Below are 14,620 nucleotides of genomic sequence, written 5' to 3'. Positions count from 1 at the left end.
TCCTTACAGTAGCATTTAAAACAGTACTTGAACCAATAAACTATTTAATTTTACCTTTGTAGCTCTGTCATGTAATTTTTCCAGATCAACTGTAATACGCATTTCCATGTCCTCTGCAAAGGATATGCTGCTTTTTGTTTTCTTTCCATGCCAAGAAAAGGAAAACAGAGCAAATTGCTTTTGGATATGATGCAAGAACATATGACTCTTATCTTACACACGACATACTTATCTTACACATTTCACTCAAAACAGTAGTTGTAACTATTTCATTCAATAATAAATTTGTATTTTTCCTAATGTTTTCTCAGTGCCTCTCAAATTTGTTTCTGAAGAATGATGTCAACCCCCAGGAGAATTCAGACATAAACCTGTTTCATATTGTCAATCTCCCAATCTGTGTCAGAATGCAAGTGACAGGTTAAATACGTAAGTTTTTCTGTCTCATAGCTAATCCCTGATTCATCTAGTACTCTCAAGGATGCAAATTAGAGTGGAAGAGAGGGGAAGGAAAGAGAGGGGAAGGGGAAGAAGAAAGGGAACAGAAAAGGGAAGGGGAAGGGAGAAAAAGAATAAGGAAAAGATAAAGATAAGGACAAGAGAAAGAAATAAGCACAGTATAGAAAAAGATCATATGTTCACAGGACAGAATATTATTTTTGCCCACGTGTACTTTAATAAAACTGCCTATTCAGTAAAATAAACTCTTCACATTTAAGTACACTCTGTAAAATAGCAGTTTTTCCCTAAGCAGTTATTAAAAAACATATTTTTCAGCATCATCTTACTATATGCAATGATAATATACATTTTTTTTAATATACACGAAATGTTACCTAGCAAAAGGTTGAGTTTTGTAATGCTATTATGTAACAAGTAGTTTTTCTGATGACCAAAGTCATATTAATATGGGCTGCTAAATTAATCCATTAGAGACAAAGCCATGTCTGTTGCGCATCATGTCTTTAAGTATTCTGAGGCAAAAATCTGATTCAGATAGCAATTAAACATTTACTGGCTGTACAGTATGTATTTGTTTTTATATAAAGCAGACCATGTCTTTACATACATCTGCATTATGTAACTGCATTGATGGCAGATATACACCTAGGTTTTATTTTTCCTTCTGTAGTTCTATCTGTTAGGAACATGAGCCACTTTGGATCACACCCCTGGAAGCTTTCTGCAGTACTCGTGAATGTTGTTGGCCATTAACAGTAGCATTTAATTTCAGCAACACTGTGCATTTAAAGCATTTCTCCAGATCTCTAACATCATCACTAAAAGGTTCTACCAGGGTAATAAGATTGCTATCATTGCATTAATATTCTTATCCTGTTACTCCTTCTTTGTCCAGAAATGCTAATACAGGTCTATGTGATTATTTAGGAGCCATCTTAACATCAGCAGATTTTTTTTTCCCCCTCATGGTAGTAGCTTCTCATAATACTAAGAAGATAAATATCTCCTATAAAATAAATCGAAAATTTGCATGATCTAACTGTGGAGTGAGGTCGTAAGTTAAAAATACATGCCGTAAGTTAAAAATACATGCTAAAATGAGTATTTTATTCTCATTAAAAGATATCTCAGCCTAGAGAACAACATTTTTGAAAAAAATGTGTTGAAAAATTCAACAAAAACATGGAATATGAATAATATCCCAACACGGAAAGTGATCACAATAGGATTTTTATGGTACCACCATCAGGCATGGAAATGAGTAACAGAAAACAAGGTATGGAAGTGATGAAAGAAAAATACTGAATTTGAGGAAGTACATGAGCAGTGCTGTTACACAGCAGGTAAATGATGCAATCTAAAGCAATTTGATATATAAATGTAACAGAAACAGGACAAAGACGCACTCTGGCTATAAGTTAAAGTAAATCTTCAGAAAGTACACTCAACATTTTCTGCATTTTATGTCAAACAGTAAACTTAATTCTGTACATTTACACTAGCAATGGCATCAAAAATTGGCAGTTAATACAAATGGCCAAAGAAAAAGCTCTAAAGCTGGAATCATGTTAATTCTGCAGTCATATTTAGCAACTAAATGTTAATGTGTCTCTCTTAAGATGCTGCTTTGGTCTTTCAAAGAATAAGGTTACTTCACATAAGGATAGCTCAGTATGACTTTTCTCATTAGTAAGAGACATGTTGATAACATTTTCCTATACTATAAGTATGCAAAATTTATAGAAATAATATTATGATAATTTACAGAATTGGTAATATATACTAATGCTGCCCCAAACACTTTATTCTGACTGTCCATGTTCCAGCTCTCCAAGGAGTATTAAGCAGTTATTGCCTATAAATACATTTACTGAAAATGTTTTTCTGCCTCTGAATGAATGGAAAATGCCATCCTCCAGTATGAAATTCACAGGGTAAGAATGAATTCTCACTGTGATTAACGAAGTCAAGCTACTGAAAAGTAATGTCATCCAGAATAAAAACAATTTATTTCACTCTTCACTCTGCTGTAAGTAATGGCTTGAACCATGAAAGAATTCCAATTTTTCAATAATACATACAGGTGTTAAGTATATTTGCTCTAGAAGGGTTGAAAAACAATTTAGAAGCTTACAGTAGATGCCCTCAATTTCACTACTAAAGTGATAACTAGCCTTTTTCTTAAATACACTAGCATTATGTCAGCCTTAGTTGCAAAAAGGAGCATTTTACAATACATAACTGCTAGAAGTACATTTTAACTTGTAAACATATAAATATTCAGCTGGGAAAAAATTGATGTAGGTCTCCCATCCCTTCCTCTAATCTTTAAATTTTTTAATAAAGCAATACCAACAACATTTATTATAAACTAAGCTATATTTATTTTCATTCTGCTTTTTAAAGAGAAACAAAAGGTTAATTCTGTATATAATCACTCATCCTAACAGTATCTATTTTTTGAACTCCTCAGCTTTTTTATGACTCAAAATACTGCTTTCAGCAGATTTTGCTAAATCAGTATTTATGGCTTCATAGGCAATCCAGAAAGTATTAAACAGAAGCAAAAACACTAAAGGCATTGGAGGTGAAGTTGGCTTCAGGTCCAGGTCAAAACAAAGCAACTCCACTGGTGTTAATGGAATTTTCTCAGCTTATTTAAGGCTGGATTTGACCTTGACTTGACTTTATGACTCACCAACAGTCATGGAACTGTCACTGGCTCTGGTTGTTTGAAATCATTACACTTTGTCACAGAATCACAGAACGGTGGAGCAGAAAGGACCTCTGGAGATCATCTAGTCCAACCCCCCTGCTCAAGCAGGGTCACCTAAAGCATGTTAGACAGGATCGTGTCCAGGCAGGTTTTGAGTCTCTCCAGAGAAGGAGACTCCACAGCCTCTCTGGGCAACCTGTTCCAGTGCTCAATCACTCAAAGCCATGTGTCACCAAAGTCATGATGGTTTTAGGGAGTTATTTACTCTAACCTGAGAATGATTAATATTGAAAAATAAGGGAAAGTCTTGTAATAGAAACAATAACACAAAAATAATATACATATAAAACAGAACTTTTCATAGCTTTATGGAAAGGGGAGATGATGAGGTTGATTCCTCCCTAACACCAAGGCCACATCAAATTTTTCCAGCTCTGTTGCTACAAAGTAGAAGTAAACAACAATCAGAATCAGCCTCCTAAGTACATGTATTACTTCATCCAAAAAAAACGAACAAACAAACATGCTGCAAAGAGTGTTGTTATGCAAGACGTTCAGCTTTGTGGGCTTTATGTGCTTTCCAAAATGAAACGACTAGTACCACAATTTCATCCACAAACTCACCCACCACTTCATCCTATGGAACCAATGCCTTTGAGCTCTCAAACATATTTCCCAAACACCTAGGTTGTTCCTTTCAACTGAATTTTTTCTATGACTCTGTTCTAGCACACATTCACAAACTATATTCAAGTGCTCCAAAAACTGCTTTGTAGATATACCACTGCTATACAGTCTCATTTTGAAAGTCTAGACATGATTGTGGACTATGTGTTCTGGGTGACTCTGCTTGAGCAGGGGGATTAGACTAGATGATCTCCTGAGGTCCCTTCCAACAACTTAAATCATTCTTTGATTCTGTAAAATACCATCAGCTGAAGTCAAATATTTCACTTCTAACTACTAGAAAAAATACATCCTGACTTCATTGATGGCTTGACCATGATTGTCAAATAACACAGGTAGGTCAGGTTATAAGTTTACCATTCTCCTATTCCACCTCTGTTGCACAGCTGTGTACTCCACAAATTATTCAGAGTTGTCTGTGAATCAGCTACTGAGTTTTTTCACAATTTCTAGAGCAAGCCAGAAATTCTTTTCAGATCTTAAATGGTCAGGCTGTAGACTGGGGCTGCTTTGCAGCTGATTCATGTTTGATTTGGACATTTATGGATAAATGTACAATAGAGACATGGAGCTACTGAAGAGAGTCCAGCGTAGGGCTACGAGGATGATCCGAGGGCTGGAGCATCTGCCCTACAAGGAACGGCTGCGAGAGCTGGGCCTCTTCAGCCTGGGGAAGAGAAGACTGCGGGGGGATCTTATCAATGTGTACAAGTACCTGAAGGGAGGGTGTCAAGCGGACGGGGACAAACTCTTTTCAGTTGTCCCATGTGACAGGCCAAGAGGCAATGGGCAGAAATTGAAGCACAGGAAGTTCTGCCTGAGCGTGAGGGGGAATTTCTTCACTGTGAGAGTGACGGAGCACCGGGACAGGTTGTCCAGGGAGGTTGTGGAGTCTCCTTCTCTGGAGATCTCCAAGGCCCGCCTGGATGCAACCCTGTCTGCCATGCTCTAGGTGACCGTGCTGAGCAGGGAGGTTGGACTAGATGATCTCCAGAGGTCCCTTCCAGCCTTACTGATTCAATGATTCTATGATTCTAAAAGACTGATGGCACAGCTTGGAAAACAAGGGGCAGGGAACTTGTCAGCCCTTTCTAAGCAGGCCATTCCCTTTCACAAGCAGAGACTTTATGAGCAAACCTGATGTTGCTTGATCGTGACTATCTGTTTTGAAAACATTTCAAATGTAACATAACATACTACAACAGTAACTGCAATTTTTTACTCCCTTAACAAAAACATGTGCTTTCTTTTATGTTAAAGCAAAACTATTTCACAGTTATTTCAAGACACTGTACCTATTTCTGCTGCACTAATTACTCTTCCACATATTTAACCAAAACTAGAAAATCTTTTAGGTAGGTTTTTCAAAAGGATTATTGGTTCTTATAGACCTTCCAAAACCATTACTGTTACAAGATTTAATTTGAAACACGAATACCTCACGAATACGAGATCCAGTTTCACTTCGCTGCTGAATGGCTTCTCTAACAGTTGCCACCTGTCAGGATTTTCTGAATGTCTTACTCAAAAACAGCACCTTCAGTAGCACATCTCCTTCTAGGGTCTCATAGTTCAAAACTTTATTTATTTACAGTTTATGCTATTTATGGAATCTCTGTATTCTGATTTTAGACCTACACCAAAACGCATTGCTACACTGAAAGAAAACTGGCAGTTTTAAACAATACTAACACAGCTAGGAATTAACATTGCGTATCACAGTGCACTTCTGCACTGCTGGCAACAGCATCCTTCTGCTGTTTGTTTTCTTCTCTCTACGCTTTACTTCAGCTACAGTAAGCATGCCACTGTGTGTTAAAATCAAGACAACATGCATCTGAAACCTTTAATTCACTCAATCACATGTTAGAGCTTGATCTACTAACTGAAGCCAGTGACCAAACTCACAAGAATAACGCATGAATCAACCAATGTAATACTTCATTACACATTTGTTAAAATCTGTGAAATGAACTGAGGGACAGACAGAGTAAAGTTCTAATAAAAATGTTCTTATTTTAAGGTCAGATATTTCATAAATTATCAAAGAGAGAAAATACTCCATGGACTTTTCTATTTCTGATGGATCAGCACAAAGAATAAAGATGTAACATCCTTTCACTGAAAACACAGCTGATGAGAAAAAAATCCACACTTTTAAAATGATGGTTATTTTGTCTCTGTTATTAAATACTGGCTTCCAAAAAACTATGTTCGAGTCCATCTCTTCAGTAATATTTGCTTCTTTTAAGTTCAAATAATCAGGATGGTTGGTTAGATATTAATAATAATCTCATTCCCCATTAAGGCTTTTTTTCCTATAGGATTTAAAGATGGAACAGAGAGATGTTATAGGTAAATCAATTACAGAGACAAGAAGGAACCAAATCCAACAACTCTACCAACCCATTTCTTTGATTTCCAAACTTCCTCTGAATTTCCTTTCATCTGCCACAACTCCTTTCCTTCTACCATATAGCCTACATGAAATAATTTAGTTATTTTTAACTTAAGAAGAAGAAAATCTCAGTTCTCTCTGAAGAGAGAATTATCATTAACTGGCAAAAGTGGGACAATACAATACTATCTTGTAACTGTAAAGGGCAAAAAGACACGGCAATGGCAGAAAAACAGAGAAAGTTTTATGTAAAAAGGAAGCAAACCTTTTCTTCCATTCATAAAAGTATATTCTTTGTATTTTGCACCCCTGAAAAGAGTACAGCAGTTCTTACTTAAAGAAGGGCATATCTAAACATGTACCTTGTGCTGAGTGGCAGGGAGCTTATGCAAAACACCATAGCAGTAACAATTAATATTTTATTTTAATATTTTATTTTAATATTTTAATTTTGCATTAGTCCTGTAAGAACTTATTTTCAAGCACCAGGACATTTAAACACAAGTAACTTATCAAGAGTGTAGGTTTTACATATGTAAATAAAGCATTTAAGCCTAGAGATTTACCTCTATCCTGCATTTGCACTAAATGTCAACATAATTCTTACTTGTAAAACAGAATCTCAAACACTAAGAATAGAGTGCAGCTAACAGAGGTAGTCAACAGACACAGCAGTTTTCCGCACAGCAGTTTCTGGGCTCCATTTTGGTATCTCCTGGACCTTCTGGAAACTTCACCTGAGGCTGTTATCTTTGAGGAACGTGAGGGTGCCTGCCGCTGTCGGGGAAGGGCAGCTACGGAAAACAGTGACTTCCAGCAGGTTCTAGCAGCCTCTAATGAGCTGTCAGCTGCTTTTGATCTTTGAGGGTCCTTTCAGTTTTTGTCCCAGCTGACTGCTGCCCAGGTACCCTTTCAGCAGGCACTAGGCAGAGGCTATGTAAATGCTGGCCTAGCACACAGCTGTCAGAGGGAACAGTCTATGCGGAAGGGGTACAGCAGCTTTGCTCAGTATGCATGTCCTCAGCAACGGTAATGATGCACCACAGGACATGGTCCCCCACAGCTGTTGCCACAACTGTCTCTAAAATGCCTGAGGCTTTGACCCAAATGGAGTTCCAGAAGAAGGATGCAGCTCTCAAGCTGCAGGGAGTGTCTGAGGCCTCTCACCATGGTGACAGCAGCAGAAGGTCTCCTAGCCTACAGGAGATGGGTGCTTGCTGAGGATCTGTGCTGTCACGTAAATGAGCTGTGCAAGGCGGTCAGCAGACTATGTGGCATCAGAGATGCTTAAAGGAAAAGACTGACCAGATCTTCTGAATGACTAAACGCGGTTCTGAGTAACTTGCTTTAAGTGACCCTGCTTTGATCAGGCGGATTGGTCTAGACTATCTCCACAAGTCCCTTCCAACCTCAACCATTCCATGAAAGTTTTCTTTATCTAGTCTTTATTTTTAATAGTCTTTCCTGGAATGCTTAGAATGATTCTTGCTCCTATTTGCAGAGCTCAGACATTTGCTTAGGGGAGAAAAAAATGTTTCTAAATAGCATACTTACTTGTTTCTCAGATGAATGCTTCTCATCCTTAGCGTTCTGTCCTGGTTTAACAATGTGATACATAAAGCTTCTACTACCACACACTGCAGATGTTCTTTGACTACGAATTTGTTTATCTTCATCTTTGTAGTGTGTCTGCAGTGGAACTTCATGCAGATGAATTCTACTGTAAAAAACAGAAACTTTGTTACTATTTCACAGTACACAAAGTAAGTAGTATTCAGAACTGGAATAAACTTGAGTTAATTCCATTGTTGCAGCTGAAGTAAAGCAAACCTCCATACTGAAATATTTAATACTAATGAAATATTTAATTGGAAACTTCAGAAAATGTAAGAAAATCCACAGTTATAAGCCTTAAAGCTTACATAATTTATCCACTTTGCTGAAATATGCAATATTTTTTCATATACAATACACAGTGATGTTCCCAGATAAGAAACATTCAAAGGCTTTAGGAAGAATCTTACATGTGTATTAAGTCTGCCAAGTTGGGGTGGACTGACTGACTGACATCAATTGGAAACAAAACAGAATGTAAAGAGGTTTACTTTTATCAGTGTTAGACCTATCTAAACTAAGAATTTAACAACCTGCTAATAAGGTGAATCTGTCCTATTTAGAAGGTAGAATCTATCTGAGGGATAATACCTGACTTATGCGAGACAGCCTGCTTTCTTTTCACAGCTATTAAAATGAAAACTACAGTATTCTGACAAGCATGATGGAGTTTCCATCTCTTTAGCTGTTTACAGCTAACAACTCTATTTAGATACGAATTATATCACTTAAATTACATTAGACATAACCATTCCCATTTAATACAGCCCCAGAAGTGATGGTACTGGTAACAATACTGGATCAATGACATATGATGAACAGCATTTTTCCCACAGCATTGTAGCATCATCATCAGGCACTGAGAGGAAATCTTTCTACTGTCTGGTGCCAAATTTACTTCATCTTACTACTGTTGTGCTGTATCACATTGCCATTAACCCAGAGCTTTATTCATGCCTCTTCCACTCTTGCCTAGGGTTCACCCTCACACCCATAAAGTCGATTCTCCCACTGGAATCAACTGCAAGATCTTAACCAATGTTCAGGATGGAACCGCAGTATTAACACGGGGTTTCTTTTATGGGTATGTAAAGCAACAGTAATATTCCTTCTCATTTCAGATCTGCTGCTTTACAGAAACGCCAGTATACAGTAAAAGTAACTTCTTTCTAGGGCATCAGCAGTAATTCTGCAAATGAGAGACCAACAGTGAGCCCTATTTCAGGGCCAAATGAAATGATCAAAACTAAGAACTAAAGGCCTCCCAAACATCGGAGACAAAGCAGCGCAGTTTCTGAGCAGAAAGAAAAATGCCTCCTAGTCCCCTGCTGGAACCGCCAGCATATTAACGAACATGGCTGATACAAAGCACACTCTCCTGAAGCCTAACGAGGACTTATTAGTCATCTTTAACTATTATTTCATGGCAAAAAGTGCACGTCATGAAACTAAATGGGACAGTAAAGTCTAGAGGACCTTTAGAGGAAACTAATGAAGAAAGTAAGTAAATGAACAAATAACAGTAGATGAAATTCAGTGTTGATAAATACAAAGCGGTGCATATTTAAAGGGATATTTTGACTTACTGATAAACTTCATTGGTTTCTAAAATATTAGTAAAATCATGAAAGCAAATTGCTGTAGCAATGAAACATCATTGGAAAACAATTTAAATGTGCAGGACTAATAAAAATACGTAATAAATGAGTGCCAAGCAAAACAAAAAGGCAAAAAAAAAAAAAAAAACCCTTTTAGATCACCAAGATCCTATCATCAAGGATACTGTTCATTTCTGATTACACCAATTAGAAAAGATGTGGTGGGAGAAAAGGGAAATGACTTAAGGCATATATAACTGTTCAAATGAAGATTAAAAATAAAGACTAAAATAAATACAAGTACACATAAAGAGACATAAGCATGTTGCCTATTCTTATGCATATAACTCATACCTGGTATACCCCACTCTCTTTAAAAAATATGATCTTAGAAATTAACTGCTCGGATATGGTGCCTTTCAAGTAAATCTGGCAGTATCCCGCAGTGAATACAGATGCTGATACAGAGACCTTCGTTCCTTTCCAGAAGTCATCTCGCCCCTCTCCTGCCTTGCCGCTCTTCCCCGTACACACTGTTCTAGACGTTGACTCCTAAGTAAAAAGCCAGGGTGAGAGACACAGCGCAGGAGGAGTACAGAGGGGCGCGCGCTGCGCGGGGAGGGCTGCTGCGAGGAGGAGGAGGCGGCGGCGGCGGCGGGCAGGGAGCGGGAGCTCCCGAGGGGCACAGCTAGCACCGCGCAGGCAGCTCCTCTGCGCACACTACACCGGCAGAGACCAGAGCGAAGCGCTGCCCGGAGCCCCGCGCCCACCCACAGCTCCCGCGGGCTGCGCAGAGCAAGCTCTGGAGTAACACCCCCTTATACCACGGGCACAATACCTTAAAAACAGGCTTTTCACATAAAAAGTGTTAAACATGTAGTTTCATAGATTTCGAATGTTTACATATGTTTTCATATGCTTTAGCATATAAAAATGAGGTAAATTCTAGAATTTCATTTTTCATGAGTTTTCTTAATCTTCTAAAGCACCTGGCACTAGTAATTGATAAAGACACAATATTGAAAAACATTCATTTTTGGTTCAATTTAAATTTCAGTTTTTTACTGAAGAGGCATCAGTGATTCTAAATTAACTTATTTAACCGTATTCTTTATTTAACCGTAGAGATTGATATTAATATATCAGAAATAAAAATTAGGATTATTATTTTTATAAAAAGATCGATTTTTTTGTCCTGAAAGATTTAACTCTAGCCTAATATAACAAGAGTTTAATCAAATTAAAGACTGTCTGGAAGTGATCTTCAAATTTCAAGGAAACCCTGACTAGTCACAGTAATTACTCAGTAAGTACAAAGAATAAGTATATAGTTTTTAAAATGCAACATACAGTACCTTAAAAAGACTGACAAAACATTATCTACAAAGGACTTCATATTAACATACTAATGAAACAGTTTTCAAGCAATTATGGAGACACTGAAGTTTTAATGGTAATATGCAAAATGGCATTAATAACCTGTAAAATGCACAACCACGAAGGACAAAAATTTTAAAGGCCCATGCTTTGAACATGTTTAAGAGTACAGCTGTGTTTAGGAATTACAGCTACTTGTCTCCCCTCTGGAAACGATCAGGGCATTGAAATCACTTGCATGTACTTATCTTCCAGAATGGCAACACAGGACTTGCACACACAATTCTGCAAAACACGTCTTTTTGCTTTGTAATAAATAACAGCACTGACACTATACTGGAATAAATAAGCCAGCATGTTTTGAGTAGAAGTCAGAAAAATGCGCAAGCTTTGACACTATGGCAGTGACTGTGTTTAATCCTGCTGTTCTAAGATCCCCAGATAATTAGTCAACAGTCATGCTGCTTGAATCTTTTGGAGGATTTCATATCAAACACCAGATACATCAGGAAAGTATTAAGCAAATATCCTTCTTTGAATCTTATCAGAACACACAATCTCCCAACAAAATAATAAAGCAAAGTATCATTTTTCTCCTTTCATCCTTCGGTTCCTAGTCCCTCACCAACTCAAAGGTGTATGATAAACCATCCTCCCATTTCTGCTTTGCACCAGGCTGTACTGTACATTCCGCTCTCCATTCTACCCTTCTGAGTTTCGCCTCCTAGGGTTGGTATTACTGGTTTTGTTTCTATGCCAGGCTCTCCTACCTTCTCTGGCTTTCATCCCACAGTTCCTTTCGTGCTCTCTCTAATCCTACCTCCATTAATTCTTCTATTTACTCTTCTGACTTACTGCTTGTTCCTCCACCTCTCTCCACTGCTTCCTATCCACCCCACACAGAGTGCCTCGTGGGAGAGATACCACGTTGTTGCACAGGTTTCTGACTTCACTGTCACCTTTGCAACACAGAACTAACTCTGATGCTCCGCAGGGAGTGGACAGAACTGCCACAGAACTGGCAACACCTACAAATTTCTCCAGTATATGACTCTGACACAGTGGCCAGAATTTTCTGCAAAGTAGTGTATTTTGACCTACAGTCTTGCATTGCATAGTAGTTCTTGTGTTATCTGTCCTGTAAATGCATCATGTTATAATTTCACTACTTCCACCATGGTATGCAAGAAGCCTAACCATTTCAGTTTTCAGTTCTAGCTCTTGGGTGCACTTGAAGATCTGTTATAATTCAAGTACTGACATGTGGCTTTACAAAAGTCAGGGAAAAAAAGCAGAAACAAATAACTAGAAACAAATAGTGTACATGTAAAGAGTTTAAAAGAACTCAGCTTTAACTAACTAACTATAAAAGAGGAAATGAAGGGTAAAAAATGATTGATCTGGCAAAAGATCACCAGTGGCATTTCAGAGATCATAGTGAAAGCCTGTCTTGTTCAACACATTCATTAATGACTGAAAAAAGATAGATGACAAAGCTTGTTGTCATACACTATTATTCTACATTATACTAGTATATTCAGGGTAATAACAGAAAAGGTCAACTGCAAAGAGTTACAGAAAGATCTCATGATATGGAATGACAATAAAATATTAAATAAACATTCAGTACTAATAAATGCAGAGTGACGAACATCAAAAAAAAAAAAAAAAAAAAAATCAGAGCTTTAAGTACATAATATGGGGCTTTGAACTACCTATTTCCAGTCTGAAAAGAGATTCCTGAGTTTTGACAGACAATTATGAAAAGTCAGTTCACTGTTCAGCACTCTCAAACAAAAATTCAAAACAAATGATGGAATTATGAGGGAAGTAGAAAAGAACCCCAAAACAGCACATTATGTGGCTGTGCCAATCCCAGGACACCCCCCGGTACACTCATCCTGCAGAGTGCTGGCCATCCCAAAGGATTCAGTAGAACTGAAAACTATTCACGGAGGTGTGAACAAAATAATCAAAGATTCACTACAGGTTTTTAAGGAAGGGAGACTACACAGACTGCAATGGCTTTCCCTAGAGATGGGAAAACTGAAAAATCAGGCTAAAATGAAGTAGTGTAAGACAAAAGCATAACTAAGGTAAAGGCTTATTTCATTATAGAAGGCTCATGACTTGAGCGGTCCCATTGCTTTCAGTATGAACATTATCAGAAGTGTGTTATTAGTCAATATGAACAGCTATTTCACAGTATGTGTTCATTATCAAAAACATTTGTTTAACTCCAGAAGGCATGTTATAAATGGGGAAAGAAAGGAGTACAATTATTTTATTCAGTATAAATGAATCTCAAATTTCTACAGAATAATAAATGAAGAGCAAAGTGAGCTGCTTAGATCATGGAAGAAAATAACTGCAGAAGAAAACATACAGCTAAAAATGTTAGTAAGAACAGTATGTGAATGTATTAAATGGCAGAAAAGGAACATCTATTACAGAATTACTGACATCTGAACTGATAGAAGAATGAAGCTAATAAAGCATGTAAAAAGAGGCAGCTAGCTAAAGTAAGTCCTGGACTTACGAACATCTCTAAATAAACACAACTCAAGCACCAGTAAGAAAACCAGGACATGTGCTTTTTTTTGTTCACACTTTGCTAGTCATAACAGGGTCCTGAGCAACTTGCATTCATTCACCTGCAACATATACACACTAATGTTGTGGGAAGTTCTTTGTGGCAAACTCACATTAAAGCATACTGCAGTGGGAAAGCATCTGCCAGAAGTTTAGATTTTATTTTAACATTCTAATGGCATCTGTGTAGTAAAAATCTCATTAGACATTACTACAGACCTTGTATAGTAGTTGTTTTCTAGCCAAATTGTGGTGATATGCTTTATTCTCCATGTTATTAACAATGAGCTAATATAAACCATGAACTGTTTTTCTTCTGGATCACTAGGACACAATGGTTACCCTAACAAAGGAATTACACGAAATAACAAGGAAAATCACATGACCCACTACAGCAGAACAGAAAATTCTGGACACAGTATTTCTTCATTCAAGCTTTTTTCCCCCCATACACCTAAAATACATTTTTAAAAGATGGAGCTAGTTAGGAAGCTAGAGTAGCCTATCTCTGCTGATGAATACTGAGACTCTTCAAACACTGGGTACCAAACAGCATGAGCAAAAACTTGTTACAATCATTTCCAGCACAGCTTCTGGGAACCACGGAAGAAGCCAAGTGCATCTTTACCAGGTTCTCGAGACAGCCCAGGCTGACGGCCCAGCTGTGACACCGTGGCCTACAACAGCTCCACCAGCTCTCCTGCAAGCACAGCATGCCACTCCGCAAACTGCACTGCTTATGTTTTCAAGTTGTTTCTAATTACGTAGTTGGAGAAAGAAAATGTTACTTTCCCAAAAGAAAAACTTCACCTTTCAAAATAACACAGAAACTGCCACTCTTCAGAAGCTTAGTGGTTCAACAAAACTATCATTGGAGCTCAGAACTTTTGTCTTTTTTTTAATTCACTATCTAAAAATAGATTAAAATATCACTGAGATAAACTGAAATAGGAGGATCAATAGCAAGAAAAATAACATCATGATCCTGTGTCTGTCTTGATTACTATTCTGATGGACGGAATACAAAGAAAAGAATGATTCTCAGGAAAGGAATGTGAGCTGGGAAAATACAAGCACCAAAGAGACCCTTTAAATATACGTGAGTGAGTGTGTGAGTGTGTGCACATACCCTAATCAATACCCACTCCTGATGAAAGGACGGACGTATAGAAGGAT

At 37.6% G+C, this 14,620-nt stretch overlaps 1 protein-coding gene across 6 annotated transcripts in view; it reads right to left on the bottom strand.

Moving 5' to 3' along the window:
• LRRIQ3 (leucine rich repeats and IQ motif containing 3) overlaps positions 1-14,620 on the bottom strand; it is a 41,268-nt gene that overhangs the window by 16,490 nt on the left and 10,158 nt on the right. For all 6 annotated transcript variants that reach the window (XM_062581388.1, XM_062581383.1, XM_062581387.1 and 3 more), the window contains 2 exons: positions 7,818-7,983; positions 55-141 (listed from right to left, as the gene is read on the bottom strand). In XM_062581388.1, coding sequence (XP_062437372.1) covers positions 55-141; positions 7,818-7,983 — 253 coding nt within the window. The remainder of the gene's footprint in view (positions 1-54; positions 142-7,817; positions 7,984-14,620) is intronic.

The sequence above is a fragment of the Rhea pennata genome, chromosome 8 (genome assembly GCF_028389875.1).
Source record: "Rhea pennata isolate bPtePen1 chromosome 8, bPtePen1.pri, whole genome shotgun sequence".
In the NCBI taxonomy this organism is placed as follows: Eukaryota; Metazoa; Chordata; class Aves; order Rheiformes; family Rheidae; genus Rhea; species Rhea pennata.
The sequence above is the reverse complement of the archived record's forward strand: the minus strand, read 5'-3'. Positions and strand labels throughout refer to the sequence as shown.